The sequence below is a fragment of the Motacilla alba genome, chromosome 4 (assembly GCF_015832195.1).
Source record: "Motacilla alba alba isolate MOTALB_02 chromosome 4, Motacilla_alba_V1.0_pri, whole genome shotgun sequence".
In the NCBI taxonomy this organism is placed as follows: Eukaryota; Metazoa; Chordata; class Aves; order Passeriformes; family Motacillidae; genus Motacilla; species Motacilla alba.
In genome coordinates, this window is record NC_052019.1 from 6112681 (window position 1) to 6139240 (window position 26560).

The following is a 26560-nucleotide window of genomic DNA, read 5'->3' on the forward strand; positions in this document are numbered from 1 at the left end:
TGAGGCAGCTCTGTGTCAGTAGCACCCGCTGCTCAGAGGACATTGGAGAAGGGCCTTTTTTCAAAACAAACTTACCCCTCTCTGCTGCCTCCCCTGATACCTCTGATGGTGCAGAGTGGTGAGATGTGCCAAAGTGTGTCTTGACTGGAAAAGCATTCATCCGTCACTGTTGCAGTCCCCAGGCAGAGCTCTACAGATATGTAGTGAAATAAGACCCAATGAATGCCTGTACATGAGAAAGAGGGACAGACGTGCGTGATGATATCAATATTTTATTCCTGCTGTAGCCCAGCTTCAGGAGGTCCAGCTACCATTGGCTTGCCAGGGTGTCTGAAGCCTCTGGCATATGTGAAGGTGCTGAATTATACTGTGGTTCTTTGTAAACACAGTAGTAAATTACAGTGTTGTAATAATTACTATCGTGCTTGATATTTACATCAGAACACTGGTTCCAGAGAGTACTGCTGGAGCAGAAAGTTATTAATGCAAAGATGATGGGTAATAAAATGGAAATACTTACAGCAGAAGCAAGGCCTTATCATCTTTGTCCTAGAGCTGTACACTACTGAGTAATGCATGCTGTATCTGGCAAAATTCACAGCAGGAAAAAAGAGTGAGGGGAGGGTTTTATTCCTGCTCCTGAGAAAGCTGCTGGAGGAGCTAATGAAGAGCTGCAGTAATGTTTTTAGGCAGAATGGCTCTAAGAAACGGACCCTTTTCTAAATGTCATAAAGGTCTGCGCATAGATCCTGTGACAGGGACTGATCCAACAATTCCTCAGAATGAAAGGTCAGTCAAAGGAAAATGGCATTTGGGAGGACCAAGCTTACCACTGACCCAAACATGTGACTGATCCAGAGGCAACTCTGGTGCCATCAGGAGCCCTGCTTGTGCAGGCTGCCCCAGAGAAGCACATGACGTGACTGGGAAACTATCTGATTCCTCCAGGTCTCAAAATTCATCAGGAGTCACCATGAATGTCGGAAGGAAAGGGATTTTGAAGGAGCCTACAGCAGGCTTCCAAGTTGGGAGGAGGGTGCTCTCTCTCCACTGTCCCTGCTTGCCCTGCACCAAACATTTTTTTTCCCAGCACTAATTATAGATCTGTTTTTGTCATTTGAATATGCATGAAGTAGTGTCCTGGCTCACAAGCAGGTTGCAGTGAAACTCCTCTTTAAATTTGACTTGGTTTGATAGGTCTCTGAGTCAGAAAGAACCTCTCCAAGGGCCATCCCAGAATTTCAACAAGTCTGTTGACTTGTCTGGGCATTTCAGCTCCTTTGCACTGAGTGAGGGCTCCATGTAGGAAAATGTGACAGAATGTGGGGGCAGATTCTCACCCAGTGTTTGTGAATTCTACCTTATCAAAGCAACCACACACAGCCTCTCTTCATGGGTGGATTTTCATTTTAAAATATTCAGCAATGCAATTTGTGTCAGACCAGCATTCAAAAGGTCTTGGGGTTGTCTCTCCATCCACAGAGATGGTTGGAAATCTCACAAGGTGAACAACATAAGGGTAGTTTGCAATTTTTAGAATCACCTGGTCAGGCAGGATTTCTCATGGTGTTTTGCCAGCTCCCTTGGAGTATGGGAGGATACCATCACCTCCAAGATCTGTGCCACAGATGACTGCAGAAGATGTGAAGGGGTGGGTGTTATCATTGTCTTCTTTGTTATCTTTGTTATCTCTGACTTTTTCAGAATAAGTGCTCTCAAGGTCCTTACTTTGGGTCAGTAGGAGTTCATCAGAATCTGAGTGTGTCTAAAACCCATTGATTTAACCAGCCTCTTAGTTAAACTCTTTAATAAGTTTCAAGCTAGTTCACCACTCTGTTCTCAGCTTGAGCAGCATTTCTTTTCACCAGCAAAGCTGCAAAATTCATGGGTGGGATTCAACGTGAGTAACTGCAACAGCAGCTCTGGAGTCATTCAGGAGCTGGACTGTGTGTACTGCCTCAGTCATGCTGAGGAAAAATCAAGCAGACTTTGGAATAATAGGAATTAGTCATGAGGAAGTGCAAATATGAGCTCTGTAGTTTATCCCCTGTGGGTCCAATCCAGCAAAACATTAGGAGCAGGAGTGAAATATGAGGGATCAGTTCCAAATCCCACAAACATCTTGTGGGTTTTGGGTGCAACTCAGCATCAGCAATCCTTAGCAAAACATTTTGTCCTTGTGCAAGAGCAGGGTACTTATTATCACACCCATTAATAGGCTATTCTGGGAATAGGCTATTCTGCGCTGCTATTGCAATCTGTGTGGAGAACTTGTGCAATTAATGAAAAGGCAGATGCAGGAAAAAGACTCTCAACTTTTCAGAGCCTTGGGAAGGAATTTCAGTTGGAATTCAGCTATGGGAGCATTCCCACTGGTGGAGTCTTTATCACTTCTTTTTTCTGACTGTTGGCCTGTGCAAGTGCATCCTGTTATCATGTGGCAAACAGTGTTTTCAGTCTGACATTCCAGGGACACTCTCTTTTGTATGAAATTATCACCTCTTACAAAGAGCAAATATTTGTCAAGTGGGTCAAACCAGCAGGGTTGCTAAGGAAATTTATAAAAATATCCTCTTTTGGACTATAAGCAATGTTAACATGTCAGGCTAAGCTGTGTCTTTTATTGAAGCACTACCCAATGAATGTTCTGTGTTCAACAACTGCAGGCTTATGTGTCTCAGATGAAGCCCATCTGGTGACTATTAAAGGGAATTACTGTACATGCAACATGAAAGAATTAAACCATTTAGGGGGTGTGGGGCAGTGTTTTGTTGTAAGTACCACTCCTGTTACTAATTTTACCTTCAGGATAGGTGTTAAGTTTAAAACAACTACAGCTTCTTTACCAAATACACCAGAAAAGTTTGTGTGTTGGACTCCTTCTCGTGACAGGAAAATGCTGGAAATTTTGGGAAAGCAATAGAGCCTCAAAACCAGGCTTTCTTGGTGGGTTAGCATGAGCTGCTTCTGATGGCAAGGCTACAGCTTCAGGTCTTGCTTATCCCTCTGTAATTGCTGACATTTTCAGCCTTGGTTGTAATTGATTTTTGGTAAGCACCTTCTATTCTGTACAGCAGTCAGTGGGGTGGTTGGATTGATGACTCGACTTTGAATCAGTGCTGTGTCACTGGCAAAAGTCGTAACAGCTGTTCCTGTCTCTGCTCTTTCCTAGGCCCCCCAAGGATCGCCGATAAAGTGATTCACCGCCAGTCCGTGAGGCTGGGCAGGACCATCAAGCTCCTGTGCCCGGTGGAAGGCGACCCCCCGCCCCTCACCATGTGGATGAAAGACGGACGGACCATCCACAGCGGCTGGACGAGGTTCCGAATCCTCCAGCAAGGGCTGAAAATCAAGGAGGTGGAGAGCGAAGACGCGGGGACCTACATCTGCAAAGCCACCAACGGCTTCGGCAGCACCAACGTGAACTACACCCTCATCGTCATCGGTGAGTAGAGCTGGGGCAAAGCCAGGCCTCACCTGCTCTGGGGCCAGAGGGAGAGAGCTGATTTCCATGTAGCTGTCAGTGACTGCAGATTTGCTCTGCTAATCATTCACTCTTAGCTGGCCCCTTCCAGTGTTTGAGGATTGCCAGAGCTGGCGGTGCTGCTGCGCATCTTCTGCTGCAGCCGGCTGCAGGAAGATAAGATTGCAGAGTGCCAAAGGTTACACATAAACAGAAATGATGCAATAGCCACTGGGGTCCAGATCACAATGAATTCCACACAGGAAAGGCTGTGCGATAAGGAGAGGTCACATTGATCTTTATGTTTGCTGTTGGAACAGGATAGCTCTCAAAACAAATGTTGGAGCACCCACATGAAAATGCACAGCGGGGAGATCCATGTGCTGGGCTGTTGTAAAGCGTGGAGTCTTCAGAAATAATAATATCTGGGTTGAAACAAAGCTCTGAGCTGGCATGTAACCCAGGCATGCTCGGCTCCTGAGAAATCTTCTTGGTGGAGGCAGGATTAAAAAACCTTCAAATGTTGTGTCAGTGACCATGGGTTCACTGGCAATGCTTTTGACCATTTTCAAAAGGATTTCTTGGCCCAGCAATGAGATTTTGGGGCCACTTGCTGGGCTGAGCATCCTCTGCAGGGCTGCCACAGAAGTGTGCTCATTGGTGCCAGACTGGGAGAAGGAAAAGAGCTAGGTGAAAATCAGTGTGTTAGAGGATGTTGAGGGAGCCAAGGGGAGGGTTACAAAGCAGGGGGTGAGATCAGATATCTTGCTCACCTTTTGCCTGATCAGCATCCTGAGCATCTGGTCAACAAAGTTCTGTGTCTCTGAGATGGTGGGAGTGAGGACAGAGTTTAGGGCAGTTTCCAGCTGCCTACTGTTTGGCTCTTGGCCTGGTTTTGTTCTATTTCTCCTTTTTCCTGTTTGCAGCAGGAGGGGGAACTGCTGTGGGCTCAGGGCATGTAGCAGACACTTGGTGCTGCTTGATGGAGGATTATCACCTGATAGCAGGGCAATTCTTGGAGAATGCACTTTGCTGCACAGTGCATAAGAAAGGGACCAGAATGTAAATCTATCTGGAAAGAGATGCTTTTGTGAGGGAAGCCCTTTGGTGACTCCTGTAGCATCAGTGGGATAGAGCTGCAAAATTTGTCTTAGTTTCCGTAGTTTGAGGATTTGGTTTTCCTTTCACCTCTTTGTTAGCCACATTCATCCACTTCTCTGTGCTACACTGAACAAACAGGGTGAAGTGGAAATAGTCTTACAGAGTCATGTCTATACAGACTCCAGCCTCTTGGCTGAGGAGAAATGAATGCTATAGGAGACTGCTTCAGTCCAGCTTTTGCTTTTGCAGTATGTGGAAGTTGCCAAAGTCTTCGATCTCTTGTGTCATTCTCTATCTTCTATAAAGCTCCAGCCAGATCCCATTTTTCCAGGGTAGAGGCATCAAAGTCAAAGAAGGCTCTGCCTGTTCTTGGTAGCACAGCAGAAGCAAATGAAAACAAAAAGCCAAGGAGGCACAGGGTAAAAGTTGGACTAGAATTCAGGAAAGATTGGGACAAAAACTCCAATTCAGTTGCTCGGGGAAATTGGATTATCAAATATAATTGTGTTTAGAACAATAGTATTCATTATATTTGGCACTGAAAAGCCCTGGGCAGAAACACTAGTTATTTAGAGCCTCATCAGGCATCTATGGAAGGAAATGGCAAGCTCCCACTGGCCTCTGTGGGTGTAAGATTGAGCCCTATGCAAACAAATATTGATCCTCAAGTGCCAAGAAAAGGGTAACTTTAATCTAAATCTGTGTCAGACATATGGGCTGAAGTATCATTCATTTCCACGCATCCTTGTTGTAAATACTGGCTAAACCCAGTACTTTTTATACTATTTTTCACCTTCTTTCCTCATCTCACAGTGTGCCCTTGTGCATTCTTGTTGCTCAGACCATTTTTGATGGATTACTTATGTCCCCTGTCTCTAGTGGTACAGTTGTGTTCATGTAGCGTTTCAAACCGATTGCTTTTCACTGGAGCAGTTTCCCCTGAAAACAAATGTTCCCCTTGTGTCTTTCCTGTCAAGCTCAGCAAGTAAACACAAGGTATCACTGACTTACTCTTTCAAAGGACCCAGACATTTAATGCAATGACCAGATGCTCATGTTCGTCTTGGTGAAAATACTTTTGGTTGAGAGAAAATCAATCCCTTGTTGGTTTTCGAGAAGGAGGCAGTGTTTTAAAACCAACTGCATGTCAGTTTTGATGACGGAGATCAAATTGATGGAGCTGTTTTGTTTGTGCTCTGGAAAGCACAAAACTTCATTAGGCTTTTTGAACCATATGGCTTCTCTATTTTCCCACTCCTTCAAAGGAGAAAAACCCCTCTTATTCCAGCTTTAGTGCTAACACCAAACATGTAAAACCACACAGGTGTCAGACATGGGCAAGGTGGTTAAGATATTAGATCTAGAACTGCATTAAATGATTCATGAAACACTAGGACTTAAAAGAATATAATTCATGTTGGCATGAGAGCATTCTGGAAATTTAATCAATAATATCTGGAAAATATTCAGTAGCTGATTGAAAGGTTTTGGAGTTATGCTGTATAATTCTAACTGAGCTCTGCCACACCGCTGGCAAGTGAGGAACTGTCACCCCTGTGTTATTTACATGGAGGCTGCAGCAGGATAAGGTGGTAGTTTACCAAAATCCTACAGAGAGCTGTGACTAAATTCAGCAGTATCCAACCTCTCTGCCTGCTTTCAGTGCTATGTAACTCTTACTAATCTTAACTTTTACTGGCCACTGTACTCCATAATAGTACAGAGAACCAGCAAAAATGTGGGATGCTGTACAAAGGAATTAAAAGATCAGTGGATCCTCCAACACTGGAGGATCCAGCATATGTGGCAGAGATGAGCTCCCTGGCTGGACTCTGTGAGATGTAATAATTCATTCAAATATAAGACTATTTGAATGTCCCTTTGTGGCTTCAGGACAGATCTCGCTTGCAACCAGCCAGCTCAGTGCACGAGCAGAGCAGACTTAGGTGTGCCTCTGCATGTCTGGAGACAGGACTCCAGCTTGCCTGGCTGGAGAACCACTCAGTCTGAAAGTGCAGATGAGATGAATCACAGTGATTTTACAGGAGGTAACTGAGATAAAGAGAGACCAGGTGATTAGGCCAAGACCATGTAAAATAGGAACTGAGGCCCAGAGTTGAGTCTAAACCTCTTTAATCTCTCCCTAAAAGACTATTCCTACTTCATAAAACATACTAAAGTCTTTTCCTCCTAATCTTGCATCTTCCTAGTTGCTCTTTTGGAAGTGAATCTTCTCTTATTCTGGGGTTTTGATCATCATTCTCAAACAAAGGCTTTGCCAACCCAGATGGTAGCAATTGGTTTCTGCCCTGCTTATTTCCCCATCTTCTCAGACTGCAGGGCCTGGATCCCAGAGATCCAAGGAATCCTGCTCTAATACAGCCCTGCATGAAATGTAAGCCAGTAAAAGCAGATTACCAATATAAGTCAAAACTACAATTTCCTCTCTTAGCTATACTTAATAGTTTTTGTGGCTCACCACAAGATTTGGGATGCCAATTACACTGCAGATGGATTTACAAATGCTGGAAGAGGAACTTTAATCAGTATTTAATTACATTGCAGTTATTAAGTACAATGGTTCCTTATTTTGGAGAATTATGTGTGGCTCATCAAAACAAATGTGCTATACCTACCCTAAAAATTATATTTATAGTGATGCCCATTAAATCTTATCTTTTTTTCCTCAGCTGAATTAATTCCAAAGGTGTGAAAAGTAACTTTATTTAATTTATAGATGGTTGGTTGAAACCTGCGGTTTCTTTACTGCATAATTAAAAAATTCCTTGCCAGTGTGCTCTAAAAGGAAACTTAAGGCCAAAGAGGAAGAAAGAAAGTGCTGAATAACTACTCCCTATTTGAAAACTGTCCACCTTGTGTGCTGAAGGGAGGCATGTTCTGCAGGAAAAAAAATAGCAGGTGGTGGTGTAACTGAAGCCTCTGTCGAGCCGTGGCCAGCTTGGCCAAACTGTGAGCTTGCACACATGGAGCCACCCTCCAGCCATCAGGCCCTCCCTGGGAAAACTTAGCCAAAATGGGTGAGCTTTTCCTGACTCAAAAATAACTGAGAAAACAAAGTATTCTAACATGGAAGTGCTGGAGGACCTCCATAACTGCTCTCTCTGCAATAATAAACAGTATCCCGAGTTCCAGGAGTCTGGACATTCTCTGAAGGGAAAATTGTTTGTGAACAGCTGTAGGAAGGACTATAGGTAAATATTTATGCAGTAACATAATGACCTCTTTCACTAATACACAACACAGAGGACTTTTCACTTGCAGAAGTGTTGTAGGCCAAATCCTGCGAGGTGTGCCAGCATTACAACATGTGGGGCTATTGCTACAGGTGCTGCCAGTAAATACTTCTTGCATCAGTTGCTCAGCCAGGTGATGAAAGATCAAACTGTCTGTATTTTCACATCTGCATCCATGTTTCTTACTGATTTCTGTAGCAAAGATAAAAAAAAGGCAGCAACAAGATTTTGGGACTGTCACCTTCTTGCTTCACTTGTGTTTGTAAACTGCCAAGGACCCATCTTGCTTGGGTGCATCTCAGCACAAAAAATAATCAACATGTAAGTCCAAGAAACATCTTCTCCCGAATTTCTTTTTCTTGCCCTATACTCTGACTGCTGCAGTTGTTTATTTTGTTCTTTGGTTGGTTTTTTTTTTGTTTGTTTGTTTTTTTGAGGCATATTTTGTTGAAGAAACCATCATCTGTCCAGTTCATATTCCCCTTTGGTGCCTGGCCCCATTTGGGCTGTAGAGTAGTAAAGTCTTGATGCAAAGAGCAGGAGGGAAAACGCAGCTTGTTGTCCTAAACTGCTGATGGGCTGTTCAGAATTTGAGCTACATCTCACTTTCAGACAAATCAAATTTGCTGTTAAATGTCTGCTGTCTGTCTATTGCAATTGATTGCTTCAAGAATCTGCCCTGACATGAAATGATTTATCTTTAAAGTAGCTTTTTCCTGCTGAGCCAACTGCTATTTTATGCTTTTTTACAGCTTGTCCAAAGACAGCTCTCTTCTGATAACAGGCATGTGTGAAAAATTTGCATTAAAATAACCATTTTTTTTAAACAGTCAGCATAAGTATCCTGAAAAAATTCATGGCCTTGTCTGAATGGATATTTATTCTTACATTCTTTTTCCTGCTTGTAGTAGTAGAAAATACCGTGTGAAAAAAAAATCAAGTACAGTAAAACATGGTTTGCATTATACTTCTGCAATGAAGTCATCAATCCATGTCTCAGAACTCATTTACAGTGCAAAAGCTGAGAAAACATTTCTAGCCCAGAGTCAGGTGCCACTAGCCATCTTGGAAAAGCATGACAAATTCATTTATATTTGGATTTTGGCCTCTTAAGAAACTCTGGGGACCAGAGAGAGATGTGCTCAGCAAGAAGATGTGAATCAACACTGAGTCAGCAATGTGTGCTCCAAGGGTCTGCTAATGCTAAGCAAAAATTGAAATGAGTCAACTTCAAAAATAAAGGGAGAAAATATGCAGTTTTTGCATTTGAGAACAAGGTGGTGTAGCCTGTGCTGATCATGGTATGGAGTTAGCAAAATGTCTTCAGTTCATTTACTTCAACATGAAGTGCAAAGGGCAGTCCATCCAGCGTGGGACCATTAACACAATCGCAGGGCATATAATCATGGCTAATGATGATTAGTCAGTTGTTAGATGGAAATGAAGAGTTCCTTGTGACAATAAACAGTTACAAAGTTCGTGTTTAGTTTGTTAAGGCCCCAGTCCAGCAGCTGGATCTACGTTGGTGGCCTCCTGTGCACACGCAGGGTGATTAACACCAGATGAGGATCTGGCCATAGCCACTGATGCTTAGCAATGGTTGTGGTGCTAATTAAAGCTCAGATTGGTTTGGGCCTTTGGGAGCTGGGCAGAAGAGGGGAGCCTTCCCAAGGCCCAGCCACTGGAATGATTGCATAAGGACTTCTTGTCAACATGTGATGAGGTGCCACCGTGTCACCCTCTGTGGAGGTGTAGGTAGGGGTTTGGTTCTCAACAAGAGCTGCCTTACTGGTGTTGCCAGGTGAGGGAATCCTGCATGCCAGCCTGTGGGAAGAGATTGGAAATGGGCATGAACGGATCCCAGTGAGTAGAGGAGTCAGTGAACTGCGAGTATTTTCATGTTTTGGTGCAAACTCATAGCTAAAAGCTGTTCACTTGGAAGTGAAGCTTCTTTTCCACTGGAAGTGACTCATCGTTGACTAACGATGCCCTCACCCAGGCAAGGGCTCTTCCTTCTCAGTGTTTGTTAGCGTAGGCATAAGGACACACACCCTGACCAAGCTTGGTGCTGCTCAGGGGCAGAACAAGCATGTGAAAAGAAATCTAAAAACAATCAGTGTTCCTACCCTCTGAGTTTCAGGGGTTCTTCACTTCTTCCTCATTTGAGAGATCCAACTCAGAGTACAACAAACTCCCTTTCCAATATATACAGGAAAGGACGAGAAAGAAATTTGCTGAAATGAAAAGGTGTGACTATTGCTGCATTGCTACAGGGAAAAAATTTCACTACTTTTCATCATTTTGATGAGTGCTGCACTAGACTGATGTCACAACAGCCCATAAGAATTTGTTCTTGAAAAGCTTGCTCCATAAAGAGGTGATGATGTGAGTGCCAGTATTAGCTGTAACTGTCCTAAAAATGACTGATCAAAAATGTAACACTGAGTGGTTTGACTGATGGTCTTGGTGAACGGGTGTAAAAGGCTGGAAAATACCACAACTGGGCAGCAGTTTTGTTTCTTCCAAGTCCAGATCTATTATGTAGCTCAGTGCTAATGCTGTATAATGTCCACAGTTTTTACAAGATCTTTGTTCGGTTTTATTAGTTTCATTTGATTTTATAACAAACTTTACAGTATGCTTATCAATACATCATGTTCTGGCTAACAAAAGCCTCACTGTTTCGGGTAGATCTCTTTTTTCCCTTCGTGAAGCTGTAACATAGAAGCCAAGTTAAGAAGGTGACAACACCTGTTCACAATTTAAAGGAAATGAAAAGACTTTTTTTCCATGGATGTAAGCATGAAATTCATACATATATGTATGGAGATATAATTTCCCCCCATACTCCATCCTGTGGCAGACTGTGGCAGACCAGAGCTGCAGCCAGTGTAAATCCCAGGCATGCAGGACATATGGATGCATTTAGCCCACAATCCTTTGCAGATGCTTTGGAGTGTGTAGTGGCTGCTACACCCGTGCAAATAGCAAGCTGCAGCTCTGCTTGCTGCATGAATATTGTTTGGGAATGAAAGCAACACACAATACCAGGCAGGCTGACATTAAAACCGTGTTTGATCTGAGCAATTTATGGCTTCCTTCTGTTAAACTATATTAATAGAAAGAGCCTCTGATCCCAGCGAGTTTGTGGTGTTCATGTTGGGTTTTTCTCATCAGTTTGTCTGAGGCTAAAAACATCTCTTGCCTCTGACTTTATTAATCAGATCTGTCTTGGTGCAATCCTCCATATGGGCAGTGGGTGGAATTTCTCTGTTGACAGTGCAGTGCTGATGTGCTCAGCCAGAGATTTGTCCACATCTGCATATCCACAATGCTGAGAAATAGCTGTGTTCCTGAGTAAAGCCGAGGCAGTCCCTGCTCCAAGCTGCTGATCTGCATGTGTGTGGAAGGCAGGCTTTCCAAAGGTGGTCTAGATTCCCAGGCAAGGTTTGCTCTGATTGCAGAATAGTAGTTAGGAGTCTTTTAATTAATAGCACCCCAACTAATGAGAAGCCATCAAGCTAATTGCAGGTCTGGGCATCCACAGCTTTGAGATATCTACCACCTTGCCAAGCTTCCAAGATGGCTTATCTTTTCAAAGTAGCAGTGTCTGTCTGTTAACTTCCCTACTACTACTGCTGTCCTCCCCTATTCCTGACAGTTTTTCCTTGGAAGCTCCTCCCTCTGCTTCTTGCTGAAAGCTGGGAGTGAAGGATTTAGCATGGCCTCACTGGACTCAGAGGACCACAGAAGCTGAGTTGAGCTTCATGGGCACAGTGTCTCCAAGGAAGTGTGTGCCACAGCACCGTGCCCCATTCCCTTGTGCCACCACACAGTCTGCTGTCCTCAGTTTGCACAGTAAATACCACAGATAGTGGGGTTTTAGCCAAATTTTCCCTTTGGTATCAGTTAACTCAGAAATACCCAAAAGGCACACTTGTAAATTAAAGCACAGTGAAGAATATTTATTGTAGAGTGAGCAGTGCCAAGTTGGACCAGTTTATAATGTGTAGCCTGAATGTTGTTTTTGGAGACTGCTTTTTTATGTGTAAGTGCACGTACACAGCACCAATTGCTCACTTGCTGCCTCTTGATCCATGCATGTAGGTATGTTGCCTGTTAAAATGTATGGTTGCTGAGGAGCTGTATTTTTACATTCCTGTAGGGTCTGGTTCTCTGCCTTTCCTGTGCTGTCTTTGGCATCCACATTAAGAAAAAGATGAAAAAAGGAAAATAAAAATCAACAGAACTGCTGAAAATTAGTGTACAGACCTATTTTAAAATCCAGTTTATTTTTGTTCGATGAGAGGAGGAACATATTCTGTGTTGTCCTTCGTGAATAATATCATTGTGCTGGAAGGCTTTGATTGTTCCTTCTTTATAATAATGTGTGTTTCACAGTCAGAAGACCTGAGTGTTTACATTATACACTTCTTGGCAATAAAATTGGAAAAGAAGAGGAAAAAAAAAGTACTAATCCCAGGAGTTCTGAAACCTACACTCCTTCTTAAACGTACCCTGTTAAAGACATTAAGTCCCTTGCAAATATCCATCTATCAGCAGTTGAGAGTTTGTAAAAGGCGTACTTTGTTCTGAACTCCCTGCCCTACTGATTATGCACAGTTCTTTTATTTTGAGAATAGGATGACGACCCCTTAGCCTGGTAATGATGACAGATTTATGTATTTTAACACCCAGACGCTGCTGTATTTGTTAAGGGCTGCCAGACTCCAGCAGTGCGGCAACCGTAGTTTATTTTCATTGTCAGTTTGTGCTGCTTTTTAAGGTGTTCTGCAGCCACTGGAAGCAGCACCACTGCTGCTTTCAGAGGTTGAGATGTCAGGCTGTTAAAAGCATAAGCCACCATCCTTGGACTGTTTCCACTCATAAAATGTCAGTTTTATTCTGGTTGCTCTGGCGGGATGGAACCTGTTCCTTGCACCAAAGCCAAGGAAAAGAGGGGAGAAATAAGCAGTAAAAGGAATCAGATAACACAGTATTTATCCCTTCATTTTCTACTCCCATGATATATTTTGCAGCTCTTGAGATAATGTTTTTAAGAAAACCTTCTTTTAATAAGTAGCAAAAAGCAAAGAACATAAACATGCTTCGCAGGCGTAGCTGTTAAAGTGCTCTGTAGGTCAGCACATCTGTCCTCTGCACAATGCATCTGTCTGTGATTTCTCTGGGTTGTTTTAAATTACTGCAAGTGGCAGAACAATAGGGAGACAAACAGTGAAAACAATGCTGTTGTTTAATATCAAGCTAAATTATTAACAGGCCTGTACAGAAAATATTTCATTTAAATTAAAGGGAAACAAATTATTTTATTTTCCATTGCAATGATCCAGTGCAACAAAGGCAGTTGATGTGTTTCTTCTTTTCTTTTCTTCTTTTCTTTGATCTTGCTTCAGATATGTTTGTTCCTGTGTGTGTATATAAAGTTCTTACAGACACATTGAAGGTTGTTAGGTTATAGAGCAAAAATTGCAGAATATCAATGGTTTTCTGATCTCTTCATGCCAACCAAGCCACTAAGCCTGAGTTTATCACACAATTGAAATTATACATAGGACTTTCATTGCTTTTTTTTTTTTCAAGTTTATTGTTTCCCTGAAAAATGTTGTCAAGTCATTTGAACTATTGAGTTGAGTCAGTTTTCTGCTTGATTGTCAACAAAAGGCTTTGAAATATTTGGCATTGAATCCTCCATTGCGAAACTATTTTGATTTGGAAAAGCATCACCACCAAATTCTTCATTGAGTTTTCTTCAGTCCAATATTGAATGCTTCTCTTCTTAAAAAGAAGGGATGTGACCTGGCATGTTGGTTTTGTGTTGGGTTTTTTCCAAACTGGAAAAAATTACAGTGACCTTTGCAGTGAAGTGGACAAGGATCTTCATCTCACCTTTACTGAATGTGCAGCTGGCAGGAGAGGAGAACTGGTGACAGACCTCCTTGGTCACTGGTAGGGAACTGGGAGACTTGGATCCACTTCAGATGCAGGCTGGGATTCCCTGCTGAACAATTCCAGGAATCTCATGGAGGAGAAGAACGACGCCTCCCCAATCCCCAGCACAGCCCAGTGTTTGTGCTCTGTTTGCAGTGTCTCCTGACAACTGCAAGCCCACTGCAGCTCCTCCTGGTAGCCCTGGCGTGTTCTTTGGCAGGAGAGACTCCAACCCAGGAGAAATTTGTGGCAGCAACATCAAGAGGGTTGTGTCAGCCAAGGTCTCTCATGAGCTGCTTTGGTTTGAGTGTGGTTTTGTTAATCCCTTTCCTTCAAGGAGGTTTGGACGATGCAGCAGCCTTCACTTCTGGGAAGTGAAAATATTGATGGTGAATTTTGAGAAGCTGGTCTGTGTCTTCGATTTGAAATGTGAGCAAGGTGCTGAGCATACTCCTGGCATTGGAACTGTGTCCTGCTCACACTGGCCTCATCTTTAGGGACTTTACCACCCCTTTTCCTCTGGGATGGTTTTCAGAGTCTCCAGGGAGGTGTCTGAGAAACTCTGACCAAGACCATTGTAAACACATGCCTGTGTGACCTTCAAAAAGATGGTGTTGTTTTATGGGTGCTCTATCCTTAGATAATGATGGAGAATTTCGTGGCGGTCCCTTGAGACCTTGCCATGATAAATGGACAAAAGAGCAACATCTTTCAGGGGTAGATGGGTAGAATTGCATGAGAGAGGAATTTAGCCAGTGAACATCCTCAGTACTGTCAGAGCTCAGTACTGTCAGAGCTTGTGTGTATCTCATGTCCCTTCCTAAGGAATGATTTGGATACATTTTATCCTTGTTTTAGGCAAAAGCTGTGTCATGGACATATTCAACTATGAATTAGCCTGTTGAATCTTAAATACACAAGTTATGTCTTGTATGCTGTTATTGCTATTCATTTGTGTGACCTGTCTTAAGTTTTCTGCAGAATTTTTGGCCCTGCCTGCGTTCAAAGCTCCACACATATCAGGAGGCTGAGCTGCTCACTGGGCTGCTCGCAAGTGACATTTTTGCCACCCTTCAGCATCTTCAGCAAGGGAGGGTGTACTGCAGATCCTGTGACGGCACCTCTGTTGCTCCAAAGCCATGTCATGTCCTTGGCATATCCTGAAGGAGAAGCTCTTTTAAAAAGTTTCACTAGATCCTTCCCACCTCGTATTTGGACAAAGCACTTTTCTGTGTTTTGGGCCAAATCTGTTAATTTTTTCTCAAATTCTGTGGACCACAGAAATAGTTACAGACATGAGGAATAAAAGTCAACAAGATGCCTGCATGTCATTCCTGTTAGTTCTGCTGTAATTTTTTTTAGAGTATTTTACTGACAACTATTTCCCTGGAGCTCTGTGCCAGCTTTCATGACACTTGGTGCAGGGAGCCTGTTTCCTGTGGAGAAATGACCAGTTTGCTTATTCCCATATGGAGTTCTGACTTTTTTATATTGCAGATGTGACATGACACCTGGTGCCACCCCAGCACTCTGCAGGATGTGCAATGATAATGGTTTAACTTTTGGGGATGCTGTTGCTTTTGGGCTTTGCTTGTTTATGGCCCCGTGGACTTGGAAAGTATTTTCAAGACTGTTTACTTCACCCTGCCTGTTTTGGGGAATCTGCTATTGTAGTGCAGTGGGATTTCTTCTCCAGCCTCAAATGCTAAACCATGGCTAAGGGGAGATGAGAGGGCCAGCTCTTTGCTGATGCTTTGGTCTCTGCTCTGAGTTGTAGGTGGATTTTTAGCCACTGCTTTTCTCAAGCCTCTCTTCAAATATAGTATGACTCAGGCCATGAGTGAAAGGCTTTTCATGTTCTTACTGAGGGGAGAAGTGGACCCCACTTAGAGGCCTGTAGTGTTAAAGGAGGATGGTAAACTGAACTTTCAGCATTTTATCTCTGGGACCATCAAAGATAGCAGATAAAGGGGAGTTTTTCAAAAGCAGTCAGCCGAGGCTGAGTCAACCCCTTTTGAAGAATTCCCATGAACTTCCATGGGATGAATATTGCCATTGCTGAAAGCTTTGAAACCTTACCTAACCATCCAGTGACACTTCTTGAAAAATGTGTGTACTAAGCACACATTCCTGGGAAAATGTAAGTAGGGTTCACATGTGTTGAATACTGAGGTGCTTTCTCAGAAGCAGGTGTTTTGAAAGGAAATTGAGAAAACTGGTTTCAAAAGCAGTTTTAATGAGCTATAGTGTCTGCCCTAGTCAGTAGGGACATGGTACTTAAAAGCTATTTTTTAGAATAATTTTCTCTCCTGTAAGTAAGGCATGACTGGCAAGTTGGCTGTGGCAATAAGCAATTCCCTAACAATAGTCCAGCACATTCAGCTGATATGTGAAGTTGTGCTGAGAACAAAACCATTGCTAGGTTTTCTGGTGTCTGACTTGGAGCTCTTGTGATGCTTTGGGATTCAGAATATGAAAGCCATTTCTGTACCACCTCTGGATATGAGCTGTATAAACACAAGCTAGAAGAATACAGAAGCTGAGAACTGACACAGTCCCAAGGTTGCAGTAATCAATTTTTTTTTCCCAGTTTATGAAAACTGGAGGCTCAAATATCAGGAACGCTGCAGCTGGATGTAGTCCATGCATGCAGTTGCCATTGGCTGTGGTGGGAAATTGGTGGAGTTACTCAGAAGGAATGTATGTGAATGATGAGCAGGGTGCTGCACCCGTGTTGCAGGACTGCATCCTGATACCTGCCCTCCTTAGCTTTAGGACTCATCTGGAAATTCATTGGGCTTATTTGAAGGGAATGGCAAGTCTTACAGTTTTACGGGAAGGAAATGAATAACAGAAGAAGCAAAAGAAATAAAAAACATTAAGAGAGTGATTTTTTTTTTTTAATCTTGCCTCCTTTTTGCATTGCAGACACATTAAGCACTTAACATTTTAAGAGCATCCCCTGACTTAGAAAAGCTGGCAGAGATGGGATTCAGTATGAGTCTGCCAGATTGATTTACAAATCGGCCTTACGAACTCCTGCTGCTTAAACATACCAGAATGCGACAATTAAAGCCAACATCTGGAATTCATTGGTGGAGCTGATCCTAGATAAACATTAAATGAATGTCCATTTCCTTAGCATTGGATTTCCTCTGGCTACCAAAGCTTAAGCAGTGTCATCCTATCAGATAGAGCTGACGCTGATAGCAGTGCAAATGTCAAAGTCATGAGCCAGATCAATTTGTTCTGTCTTCTAGCACTGAAACTAGGACTAAAGCTGGGCTGAATGCACCCACTGTTTTTCCACTAGACTGTGGGAATGGATTCCTCATCTCACTAACCTGGGCTAAGCTAATTGTGTGACTCCCTGTCTCTCCTGTGCAGAATACTTCAGATTGTTAAGGTTAATCTCACTTGAGGAACATTGTCTCAATACTTCTCTCTCTGTTTCCCCCAAACCTGACAAAGTTATTGAAGTCTCCCTCCACTCTACAAATCCAGGAAGGGATTTGGTTTGTTCATTTGTCAGAAACATAGAAAATCAGCTAATGAATTTGGGACTAACTCCCAAAGTAGTTGCAAATTACATAAATGGAAGCCAGTCACAACAAATACACATCTTCCTTTGCGACACATCTCCAGTATTCAGCATCTTCCCACTTTCACCAATCTGACAGTCAGCGGATTCTTCTTCCCACCTTTTGCCCAGTCATTCAGCTTTATAAAAGCATCAACTCAGCGCTTTGGTTTCCCTGGGGGAAAAATCGCATGAATCTTTCCATTTTCCTCCTGTGTTTTCGCACTCTGCCTCCCCTCACTTGGTGGAGAAGCTGTGTCCATGTGGAGACCATCTTGGCTTGCAAGTGAGTCTTCAGAAGGCATTTGAGTTTCCCATCTCCTGTATCCAGCTCAGCAAGGAGCAGCACAGCCATGAGGTCTGTCCGTGACATACCCCAGAGCTCTCAATGTCACTGTGATACCTCAAGGGCCGGTGCATTTCAGGAAGGGATCACAAGCAGGTTCCCTGAATCACCCTACGGAACCAGCGGGTTGTTCTGCACAGAGCAGGCGCCTTCTCTCCTTGGAGTGGCCCCAGCCCTGCTGAGCTGGAGGGAGCTGTGACCCCTCTCAGGACACAGAGCGGGCTCAGCACGGCGGTGCAGAGTCCTGGCACTTTGCATTCTCATCGTATAGAGTTGCCTGCTCGGGGTAGGCTCCAAGAGGCAGAGGTATTTTCCTTGCTGGTTGGCCCTTTTTCCCTTGTGGCTCTGCAAGCGTTAATCTGCAAATGAAAACCGAAACGCGAAAGAGCTCCTCAGAGAGGAAAGATTCAGGTGAGTTTACAGTTGTGTTATTTTGCTTTGCTGGTGACTTCTGTCTGGTGGGTTTTCCAAAGCAGCTGATAAATATTTTTCTCTGTGTTATGGTGCCCGACAGTAGCCTGGAGTCCCAGTTTCTTCCTACAGAAGATAGGCCTTTGAGGTCTATAAAATTTATACAGTACACTTTCTGATTTTTATTAGCCTAGTAAAAGAGATCATATTTTGTGTGCTTCTGTATCTCTGGAATGTATGGCTGGGGAATTATTCTGCAGGGCACCAAGCTGCATGTTGTGGTAGAAAATACTGATTTATCTGAGCTGTGAAAATGGTAGACCAAGCAGATAATGAAAGTCCTTGAAATGTTTCAGACATACACAGCCATTTTAGAATATCCCACAAGGGGGCTGTGGGTTACATTGTCATTTAGCTTTTAGTTGTTGCTAATTAGCTCCACCTAAATACTAATTTCCCCAGCCCATTCCTCATCTCTGAGTTATAAAACCCCAAAGAGTGAATTTGCTTTACTCTCCCTGTGTTTGAAAACAGTTTCCTGGCAAGCAGTCTGTTTGTGAACATGCAGTGAATTCAAATACCTTTAAAATTATTTAAAACAATTTAAAACAATTATTTTTTAAAAAACACTTGCTTCCAGGCCCAACTGTACATGGAGAGATTAGGGCACAACAGAAGGCAAGTCCCAGCTTTTAGAGTCTGAAGAGATAAACTTGATCAAGGACTGGTGGAGTAAGAGGTACTAAAAGGTAGAGGAAGTTTCTAAACCTTGTGCAGAACACTGGTAGAATAAGTGGCCTCTTTTTGCCTTCTATTAGTTTTTTTCTCTGCATTGTTTTTCTTATCAGGGCAGCTAAAAAAGGAAACAAAGTATTGGCCAGTGAAGCACATGTTGTTTAGTAGCCTGTTTCTGGTCAAATAGAAATTTGTTCCAAGACTGGGCAAATCGTGGTGCTTGTGACAGGGCTGGAGAAGAACATGGACTGGAAGGTAGATGTAACTTCTCCCTGCAAGATCAGCCATGACTTTTACCTTGATAATAAGGAAAATTGCATTCTTTCAGTGGAGGAGAAAAGGAAATGGTAGAAATGCATATGAAGAAGGAATAAAAGGTTTTTTTCCAATGCTTGGCCTAGGCTGGAATATTTATAGTTGCACACGTTCTGCCCAGTTCCTTTGTTTGGTCATTTCCAAAATGACCTTATGCCAATACACTGACAGATGTGGGAGTGGAAGGGATCATAAAGTCACTTGGATGGGATGTTGGGGATGTGTTTGACCACCCTCTTGTTCTCCTCTGGGAACATGATGCCAGCTGCACAGTCTGGACACAGCCTAGAAGTTGCCTCTGTTGGTTTGTGCCTCTTGCAGTGATGAGGAGGCTGAGCATGGAGCTGAGGAGGCTTTGGGTCTCTGTTACCTCTGCACAGTCCTGGAGTGCTGTTAGAGGGAGATGCCACATCCTCCTGGCCTCCTCCTTCCATGCAAAACCCCACTAAATAGCTGAGTCTTCACCAGAAACATAGGTGAGTCCCCTTACCACCAAATGGAAGAAATAACCAAATTCTTTGGACTTTTGTTCACTAAAGGCCAGTGGAAGGTAACTCTGAGGTGACTCTGTTTCCTTCTGCATCATTTTTCTGACCTAAAAATAACACTGTGGCCCTTGTGGTTGCCATTAGGGTTATTTAGTGCTGCAGCCTTTTTTTTCCCCCGTCCCTTTCCAGAACACTAGTGCTGCTGAGCAGAAGAACTGCCCCATTGTGCAAGCCCAAAGGAAACACTGCATAGAAAATGTGAGGAATTTTTAGGCCATGATATGTTTGGACTAGGAAGCAGGGGACTCAGAGGAATGCAGAGTACAGTTCCAAAAATATTCCTTGCAACAGCGCTCTTGGTCAGTAACAGTTATTTTTGTTGGCCCGCCAGCTCTCTGGAGCAGGGCTGATGTCATTCCCCGGCACGGTGGAGGTGGGAATACAGAGAGTGCCCTGTGGTTTTGCAGGGCTGAGAGTGGACAGCTGAATCAAATGCCTGCTCCTGTCTCAAATGCTCTCTCTGTTGTGAAAAAGAAAATTTAAAGGCAGCATATTGTAGGGGATTGTGGGGCTAAAATAATTAAGAGCAGCATACAACATTTTCTGTAGTCGTAGTCTCTTCCTTTCCTGTGAGCTCCCTTCCTCTTCGATCTGCTGCTTTTCTTCTCTCAGTGATTTATGTGCTTTGGAGTGCTTTTTGGGTAGTGTTTATGATGTTAGACTGCTTTTGTTTTTAAAAGTGATCAAATAATAACTTGTAGTGCTCTGGTATCCTGAGCATCTCTGGCTGAGACACAGGCATGTGAACATCTTCAGAGTGATTAAATAAGCCGATAATATACCCTAGAACACCTCTAGAGAAGAAAACCAGCTTTTTTTCTGTAATAGACAGAAAAGAGAAGTAAAATATTGGGACCTTTTTCCTTGCTGATGACTCTCAATGCTCATTGTGATCTTGGTGATGCTGATTTGACTTTGATATACATGAGGAAGAGACAAGAAATAGAGAAATCTCAATTTTCATTAAAAGTTTATCTAGGCTCATAAGCTGGTGTGCATCCATGAGTGGCATGGATGTACAGCATAATGTAACTTCACCTCAGTCCTCCATAATCTGAATTATGGTCAGCACATTACCCCAGGGACAGGGGTGGCACAGCATGTTGGACACGAGGCAAGGAGTTAAAAACCTGGATTTTAATCCTGGTTCTTGTATTTAAGCAGACCATTTAACCATGTGTGCCACGGGTTATTGCTTTCTACCTGGGTCTTATGTACAACACACGTGTACCCCTAGAGGGACTGTGTTCATCCTCGAGGGGCTCTGGTTTTTGTTTTGGCATCTGGACTTAATTGCAGCCACACTTTGCTTCTTCACAGCCCCAGTGAAAGTTGTGTCTCATGACTTGACATGAAGGGAAACTTATTTGAGCTATGGGAGTGGTCCAAAAGTCCCCTGTTCAGATCTTTATTGCATCCTGTTTTATGGGGAAAGGAAGAACCTGTAAAAAACCCACAGTGCTGCCTTTCCTCAGCCAGGTATCTTGGGGCTGCAGAGGGAAGAAAACTCTAGAAAAACAGCCCAAAAGCATATGAATGCAAAGGTTTCCTAACCTTGAAAGTTAACTTTTGGGTTGATAGAATCCATGCAATGTTGACAGCTATACAGTGGCAGGAAATTATTAAAGGTGTCAGGTTTTCCATTTTAATTCTGGGAACACCCTGGCTGTAGATTTCCTTGAAAATATTGCTGAAATGGTCCCACTTTCTAAATTGGAAAGATTTACAATTTACCTTTACTGTTAACCTCTTGTTCCTCAAAAGGTTAAGTAAGGGAAATTCCTCTTTTTTAACACTGGTAGCTGTTTGACAGGCTTTCCTTAGCAGTGGGTAACAGTGGATTTCTCAGCAAATGCGCCAATGTAATCGTAAAAGAAACATTAACTTGCAAGTTGTCTACAGCAGTCTTAGAAATCTGCTTCTGTCATATAATTCATACACCCTATTTAATTTTCATGTTGCATAATGTACCAGAATGGAATAGCATATAATAGAACAGATTATTTCAGTTGCATGGGACCTGCAATGATCATCTGAGGAATTCAGGGATGACCAAGTTAGTGTGTGCTGTGAAGGGCATTGTCCAAATGTCTCAAGCACTGACAGGCCCAGGACATCAACCACTGTTCTGGAAAGCCTCTTCCAGTGTTTGGACAACCTCTGGGCAAAGAAATGCTTCTCAGTGTTCAATCTAGACTTCCCTTGGTGCAGCTTGGATCCATTCCCACATGTCCTGGCACTGGATACCAGGTGGAAGAGCTCAGCTCTTCCCTCTCCACTTCCCCTCCTCAGGAAGCTCCAGAGAGTGATGAGTTGCTCCTCAGCCTTCTTTTCTCCAAACTGGAATCATAGAAGTGCCTAGCTTGGAAAAGACTTTTAGGATTATTGAGTCTAAGTAATAACTCTGTTCCAGTGCTTGACCACCCTTGTGCTGAAGAAATTTTTTCTAATATCCAATCTTAACCTCCCCTAACACAACTTGAGGCCAGCAGGACAGTCAACTTACGCAGATGAAAATAAATATAAATATAATAAGTATAAATGTATGTGTATGTATATATGTGTAAATTTTGTGTTATCTTGGGGCTTCAGGCTCACCTTTAATCTTACCTCAAGGTTTGCTGGGGAAAAGATGGAGCTTTGGTAATGTGAGATAGACACAATGGAGGCTGCTAATTCAGGTGCAGGGTGGTTGCTGAGTGTTGGAGTGCAGGAGAAGGGAAACATGCTCCAGTGTTCTTGAAATGTGAGTGAGCCCTTGGGCAGTAATGGGATATGCTGGGAGCTAATTTGGATTAAAACTAGAGCATCTGTGGGGAGGACTGGAAAGGTGATGTCTCTTTAGGAAGGAAAAACTGATAAGCTCTTGGAGAGTCTGGAAAGCTTCTCCCAGGATGAATCCACATTTCTAGATTTCTGTCTATTAGACCTAAATAACCAGCTGTGTCTTCCCTGCATGGATTTAGTTAGGACAGGTTAAAAAAACTAGTTTTGTCTGGTGTTTCATCAGAACTTCTTGGTTTATGTGTGAAGCAGCCATGGAAGGCCAGGGGGAGACGATGGGCTGGGGAATATGTCAGGGTTAATAGACCAGTCAGTCCCCTGATTAGCTCTACCCTGGCAGCTGCCTAGTAGTCAGCTTCCAGTATAAATAATCTTTCAGCTCTGGGGTTGATATTTCCAAAGCTTAAAATATGAAGGCCATACTGTGCTCTTTCTCAATATCATGACCTTAATAGGTTTCCAGTAAGAGCTGTAAAAGCTGTCCCCACTCCCGCTCTGCTTTGTGACTTGAAAACATCTGTGCAACAGTGCATGGCTCACTGTCCTGGACAGGACTGGATGAAGACCAGTGCCTAATTGGAGAAGGAAGGTCTTTGATGTGCCCCAGATGAAAGACATCAGATGGTCTCTCTAATTAGTCACTGAAGTAGATTTGGAATTCTGAAGCAAGTAGAATCAGAAGCATTAATGGTTATGGCTAAATATTTTTAGAATAGAATAGGTTATTTTGACTGGAAGGGACCTACACCAACAATCCACTCCAAGTGCCTGACCAATTCAGGGCTGACCAAAAGCTAAAATATTTTTGAAAGCATCTCTTGGAACATTGGCAGGTTTGGGCATTGGCTGCCTCTCTGGGAAACCTGTTCCAGTGTTTGACCAACCTCTTGGTAGAGAAACCCTTCTTGATGTCAGCTTAAGCCTTCTCTGGCACAGCTCTGAACCATTTTTGTTTCTGTTCTTCAGTCAGTTGGATAAACTGCTGTGACTGAGTGTAGTGGCCTGTTGGGACACATACTGAAGGAGACAAGCAGGACAAGGGAGCAACAGCAACATTGTCCTGCACTGGGAAAAGCAGGCAGAGAAGAGCATTTGAAGAGAGTGATGGTTAAAAGGTCCTGAGTGCTTCTTTTTGAGGGACTCAGTGGGGCAGGTTATGGACACCTTATGCTGACACCTAAAGAATCAGGGGTTATTGATAAAAATTTCTGTGATACCCATAGAAGGTACCAAAATACCTCGAAAATTGAAGCAAGGCTGTTCAGAGGAAGTTTTATGCTGGCTGGAGCATCAAGGGAAGCTGAGACACCTTTGGACTTAAGGAGTCCTGGCCCTTATGAAGATGGTGAAATGGGGAATGTGCCAACAGTTTCCTGGAGAGTGAAGTCCTATGTGTCTCCTAGAGCCTTGCCATGCTATTGATATGAAAAAGGTTTATTGAAACAGGGTACTCCCATAGTCACTTCTTCACACTGTCATTGCAGCACCCTCCCCCAGTGAAATTCCTGCCTTTATTTCAATAATTAGCAGAGTCCCAGTTTTTAGCCAGCTGTTTCCCCAAGGGTAACTCTGCAGGGCAGGTCATTGCAGCCAGGACCCTCTAAAGAAGATTTCTCTGTCTGGATTGTACTGTGAAGCAAAGCCGGCAGTGAACACTGGATTCATTTTCTGTGTTATTGTTAGAGTGAGCTCTTTATAACCATTCAATTTTCTTTTAAATAAATCCCATTTGGAAAAACAAATCCTGCCCATAAAAGCAGCTCTCTGTGCTGGGTTAGTTTTCAGCATACCATACACAGCTGTATATTTGGGTTTATGTCTCCAGGCTAAATTCTCATTCCTGTGTGCAAGCAGCGTGCTCATGTTAAAGCAATGGCAAAGCTGTTTCTTGGGACTCTTGGGCTTTCATTGGCATTAGGAAAGATGGAAGAGAATAAGTTAGAAATGTGAACAAGCCAGACAGTTTGTGCCAGGGAGTTTTGTGTGAAAGATTAGAAAGGGACCAAGTTCCTACCCATGGAGTCTAAGGTGGCAGAGATCCCTGTGCCAGCTTTTCCCCTCTCATGTGTGCAGTGAATGATTCCTGCTGGAATCTGACTCCCAGGTCTATTGGTTCTCATCCCTTCTTCTTCCTTCATGCTGATCCAAGTCCCTTGTGCATTGTGGAGATGAGGCATCACCTCTGGCCACTCACAGAGGGAGGAGGGACATCTAACCAGGGTGTCCCCTCTCCAGAGCAGAAGTCTGTTTTTTCTCTGGATGTGACTTTTCTGTGCTCACAGAGGATGCTAGGAGGGCTGAATAGGGATAGATGCAGTTGCTCTTTAAGGTCCCCTACAATCCAGGCCCTCCTATGACTCTGTGATTCACGCTTTCCAAAATTGTGCAGCTTGCTTCACCACTTCACACAGGCTATCTCTTTAAATTCTTTTTTCTCCTTTTTTTTTTCTTTTTTTCCAGCAAGAGGGAGATGAGAAGAAGCAATTGTCCCACAATTGTTGCCAATTCCTTGCTGGCTGACGTTTAAATATAAGGAAAAGTCAGCAAAATATAGAATCTGTGAAGGGGGAGAGAGAGAGATCTCAAAAGAAACCATGGGAATGTTTGAAACAAAAGTGCTATTATTCATTGTGGGCTTCGTTTTAGCATTTCCAGTGTGTAAGGCACTGCAGACCTCCACTGCTGGGACACAGAATGGGAAACTTCAGCTGGAAAGAGCCATCTAAAGATACAGTTCTGAAGGAGCGTGAGGCACCCTCTTCCTTTCCATCCGCATTGCATCTGGAATTATTTCACAGAGTTATTTATGCTGCAACAATGGAGCTATTAATGCTGCCACAATAATACTTTGCAGTTCTTTAATGAGGTTTCTAAGAACGTCATTAGCGCAGGGTCACACTTAAACTACAGAAGACTATTTAAAAATATTTAAAATGTTAATTTCTCTGTCTAATTCTTGAGAAGAGCAGTTTATTTCTGCTTCTTTCTATCTTGGATGTTAGATAATTCAAAGACTTTTTTCTGGATTTTGTCTTGCAGCGAGGTTGGGGCTTTTTTTTTTTTTTTTTTTTTCAGTGAGCTTAAAATGGTGAAAGGAAGCTTGGTTTAACACTTTAGCCAGGGTGAAATATTTTAGAGCAATTTTTTCTTACTCTAGAGACAATGTGCCACTGTTGAGGAGGTGGAGCAGGATTTGGGACACTGAAAAGAATCTGTATTACTCTGTATAATGAAGGGCAAATTGTATTGGGACTTCCTAGTCCTCAGCGCACTAAGTTGGCCAAAGGCTCCTGTTCCTGCATTACTTTTGACCTCCTGTTATCCTTCCTCATGTAAAACAATGCAACGGTCATGGGAGAAAACTTTTTCAGTTCCTGTGGATCTTCGCAGCTTGCAAAAGGTTCAGCATTTGTGTGGCTTCTGCTAAAACAATTTCCTTGCAAAAATAATGTAATACAAATTGAAAAAGTAGTCCCTTTATTTCAGGTGGCTTATCTCAGGCTCAGGTAGAAGCAGCTGAGCTGAGGTTTTCGTTAGAATTCTCATGTTTTAGGAAATGAGTGAAATGTGGGTTCTGATGGTCTGAAAGATGAGGGCTGAATCAGAAGGTCCAGAGGGAGAGAGGAGTGATATTCAGACTCGTGCCTGCAGTACTGCTGTGAGCCCATAGCTTGAGCTTGCCTTGGGCCAGACCCTGAGCAGCATTTCCACAGCAATTCATGTCACACCAGCAACACTTAGCTTTTCCTCAAGTACGTGTTTTACAAGCTGAGTTCATGCCCTTGGGGAGAAATAACAAGTGCCTGTGATTAGGAAGGTGATTTGATAGGACTGAAAAGGAAAATAGCCAAAGTTTTTAAATGGAGGTAAATATTTAGTGCTTGTGTCAGTTGTGCACAGCATTTGATTTCCTTAGTGCATTAGTTCTGCTCCCTCCCTCTCCACTTACGTCTCTCTGTCACTTGCAGTTTGGTATGATGTGAAGAACCTGATAGAGGTTTATGAAGTGGAGGCTTTTGCAGACCTTTAATTTGAAGTGTGGTGATGTGATGGCCAGAAGTGTTGATGAAAAGC

General features: G+C 43.0%; 1 protein-coding gene and 1 long non-coding RNA gene across 6 annotated transcripts in view; one reads left to right on the forward strand and one right to left on the reverse strand.

Annotated features, from left to right (window-relative positions):
• Positions 1 to 3166, reverse strand: part of LOC119700763 — a 42339-nt gene extending 39173 nt beyond the window's left edge. Inside the window, exon 1 of the long non-coding RNA XR_005256874.1 lies at positions 76 to 3166. This is a non-coding gene — a long non-coding RNA (uncharacterized LOC119700763). The remainder of the gene's footprint in view (positions 1 to 75) is intronic.
• FGFRL1 (fibroblast growth factor receptor like 1) overlaps positions 1 to 26560 on the forward strand; it is a 163541-nt gene that overhangs the window by 78322 nt on the left and 58659 nt on the right. For all 5 annotated transcript variants that reach the window (XM_038136368.1, XM_038136372.1, XM_038136369.1 and 2 more), the window contains one exon: positions 3173 to 3445. In XM_038136368.1, coding sequence (XP_037992296.1) covers positions 3173 to 3445 — 273 coding nt within the window. The remainder of the gene's footprint in view (positions 1 to 3172; positions 3446 to 26560) is intronic.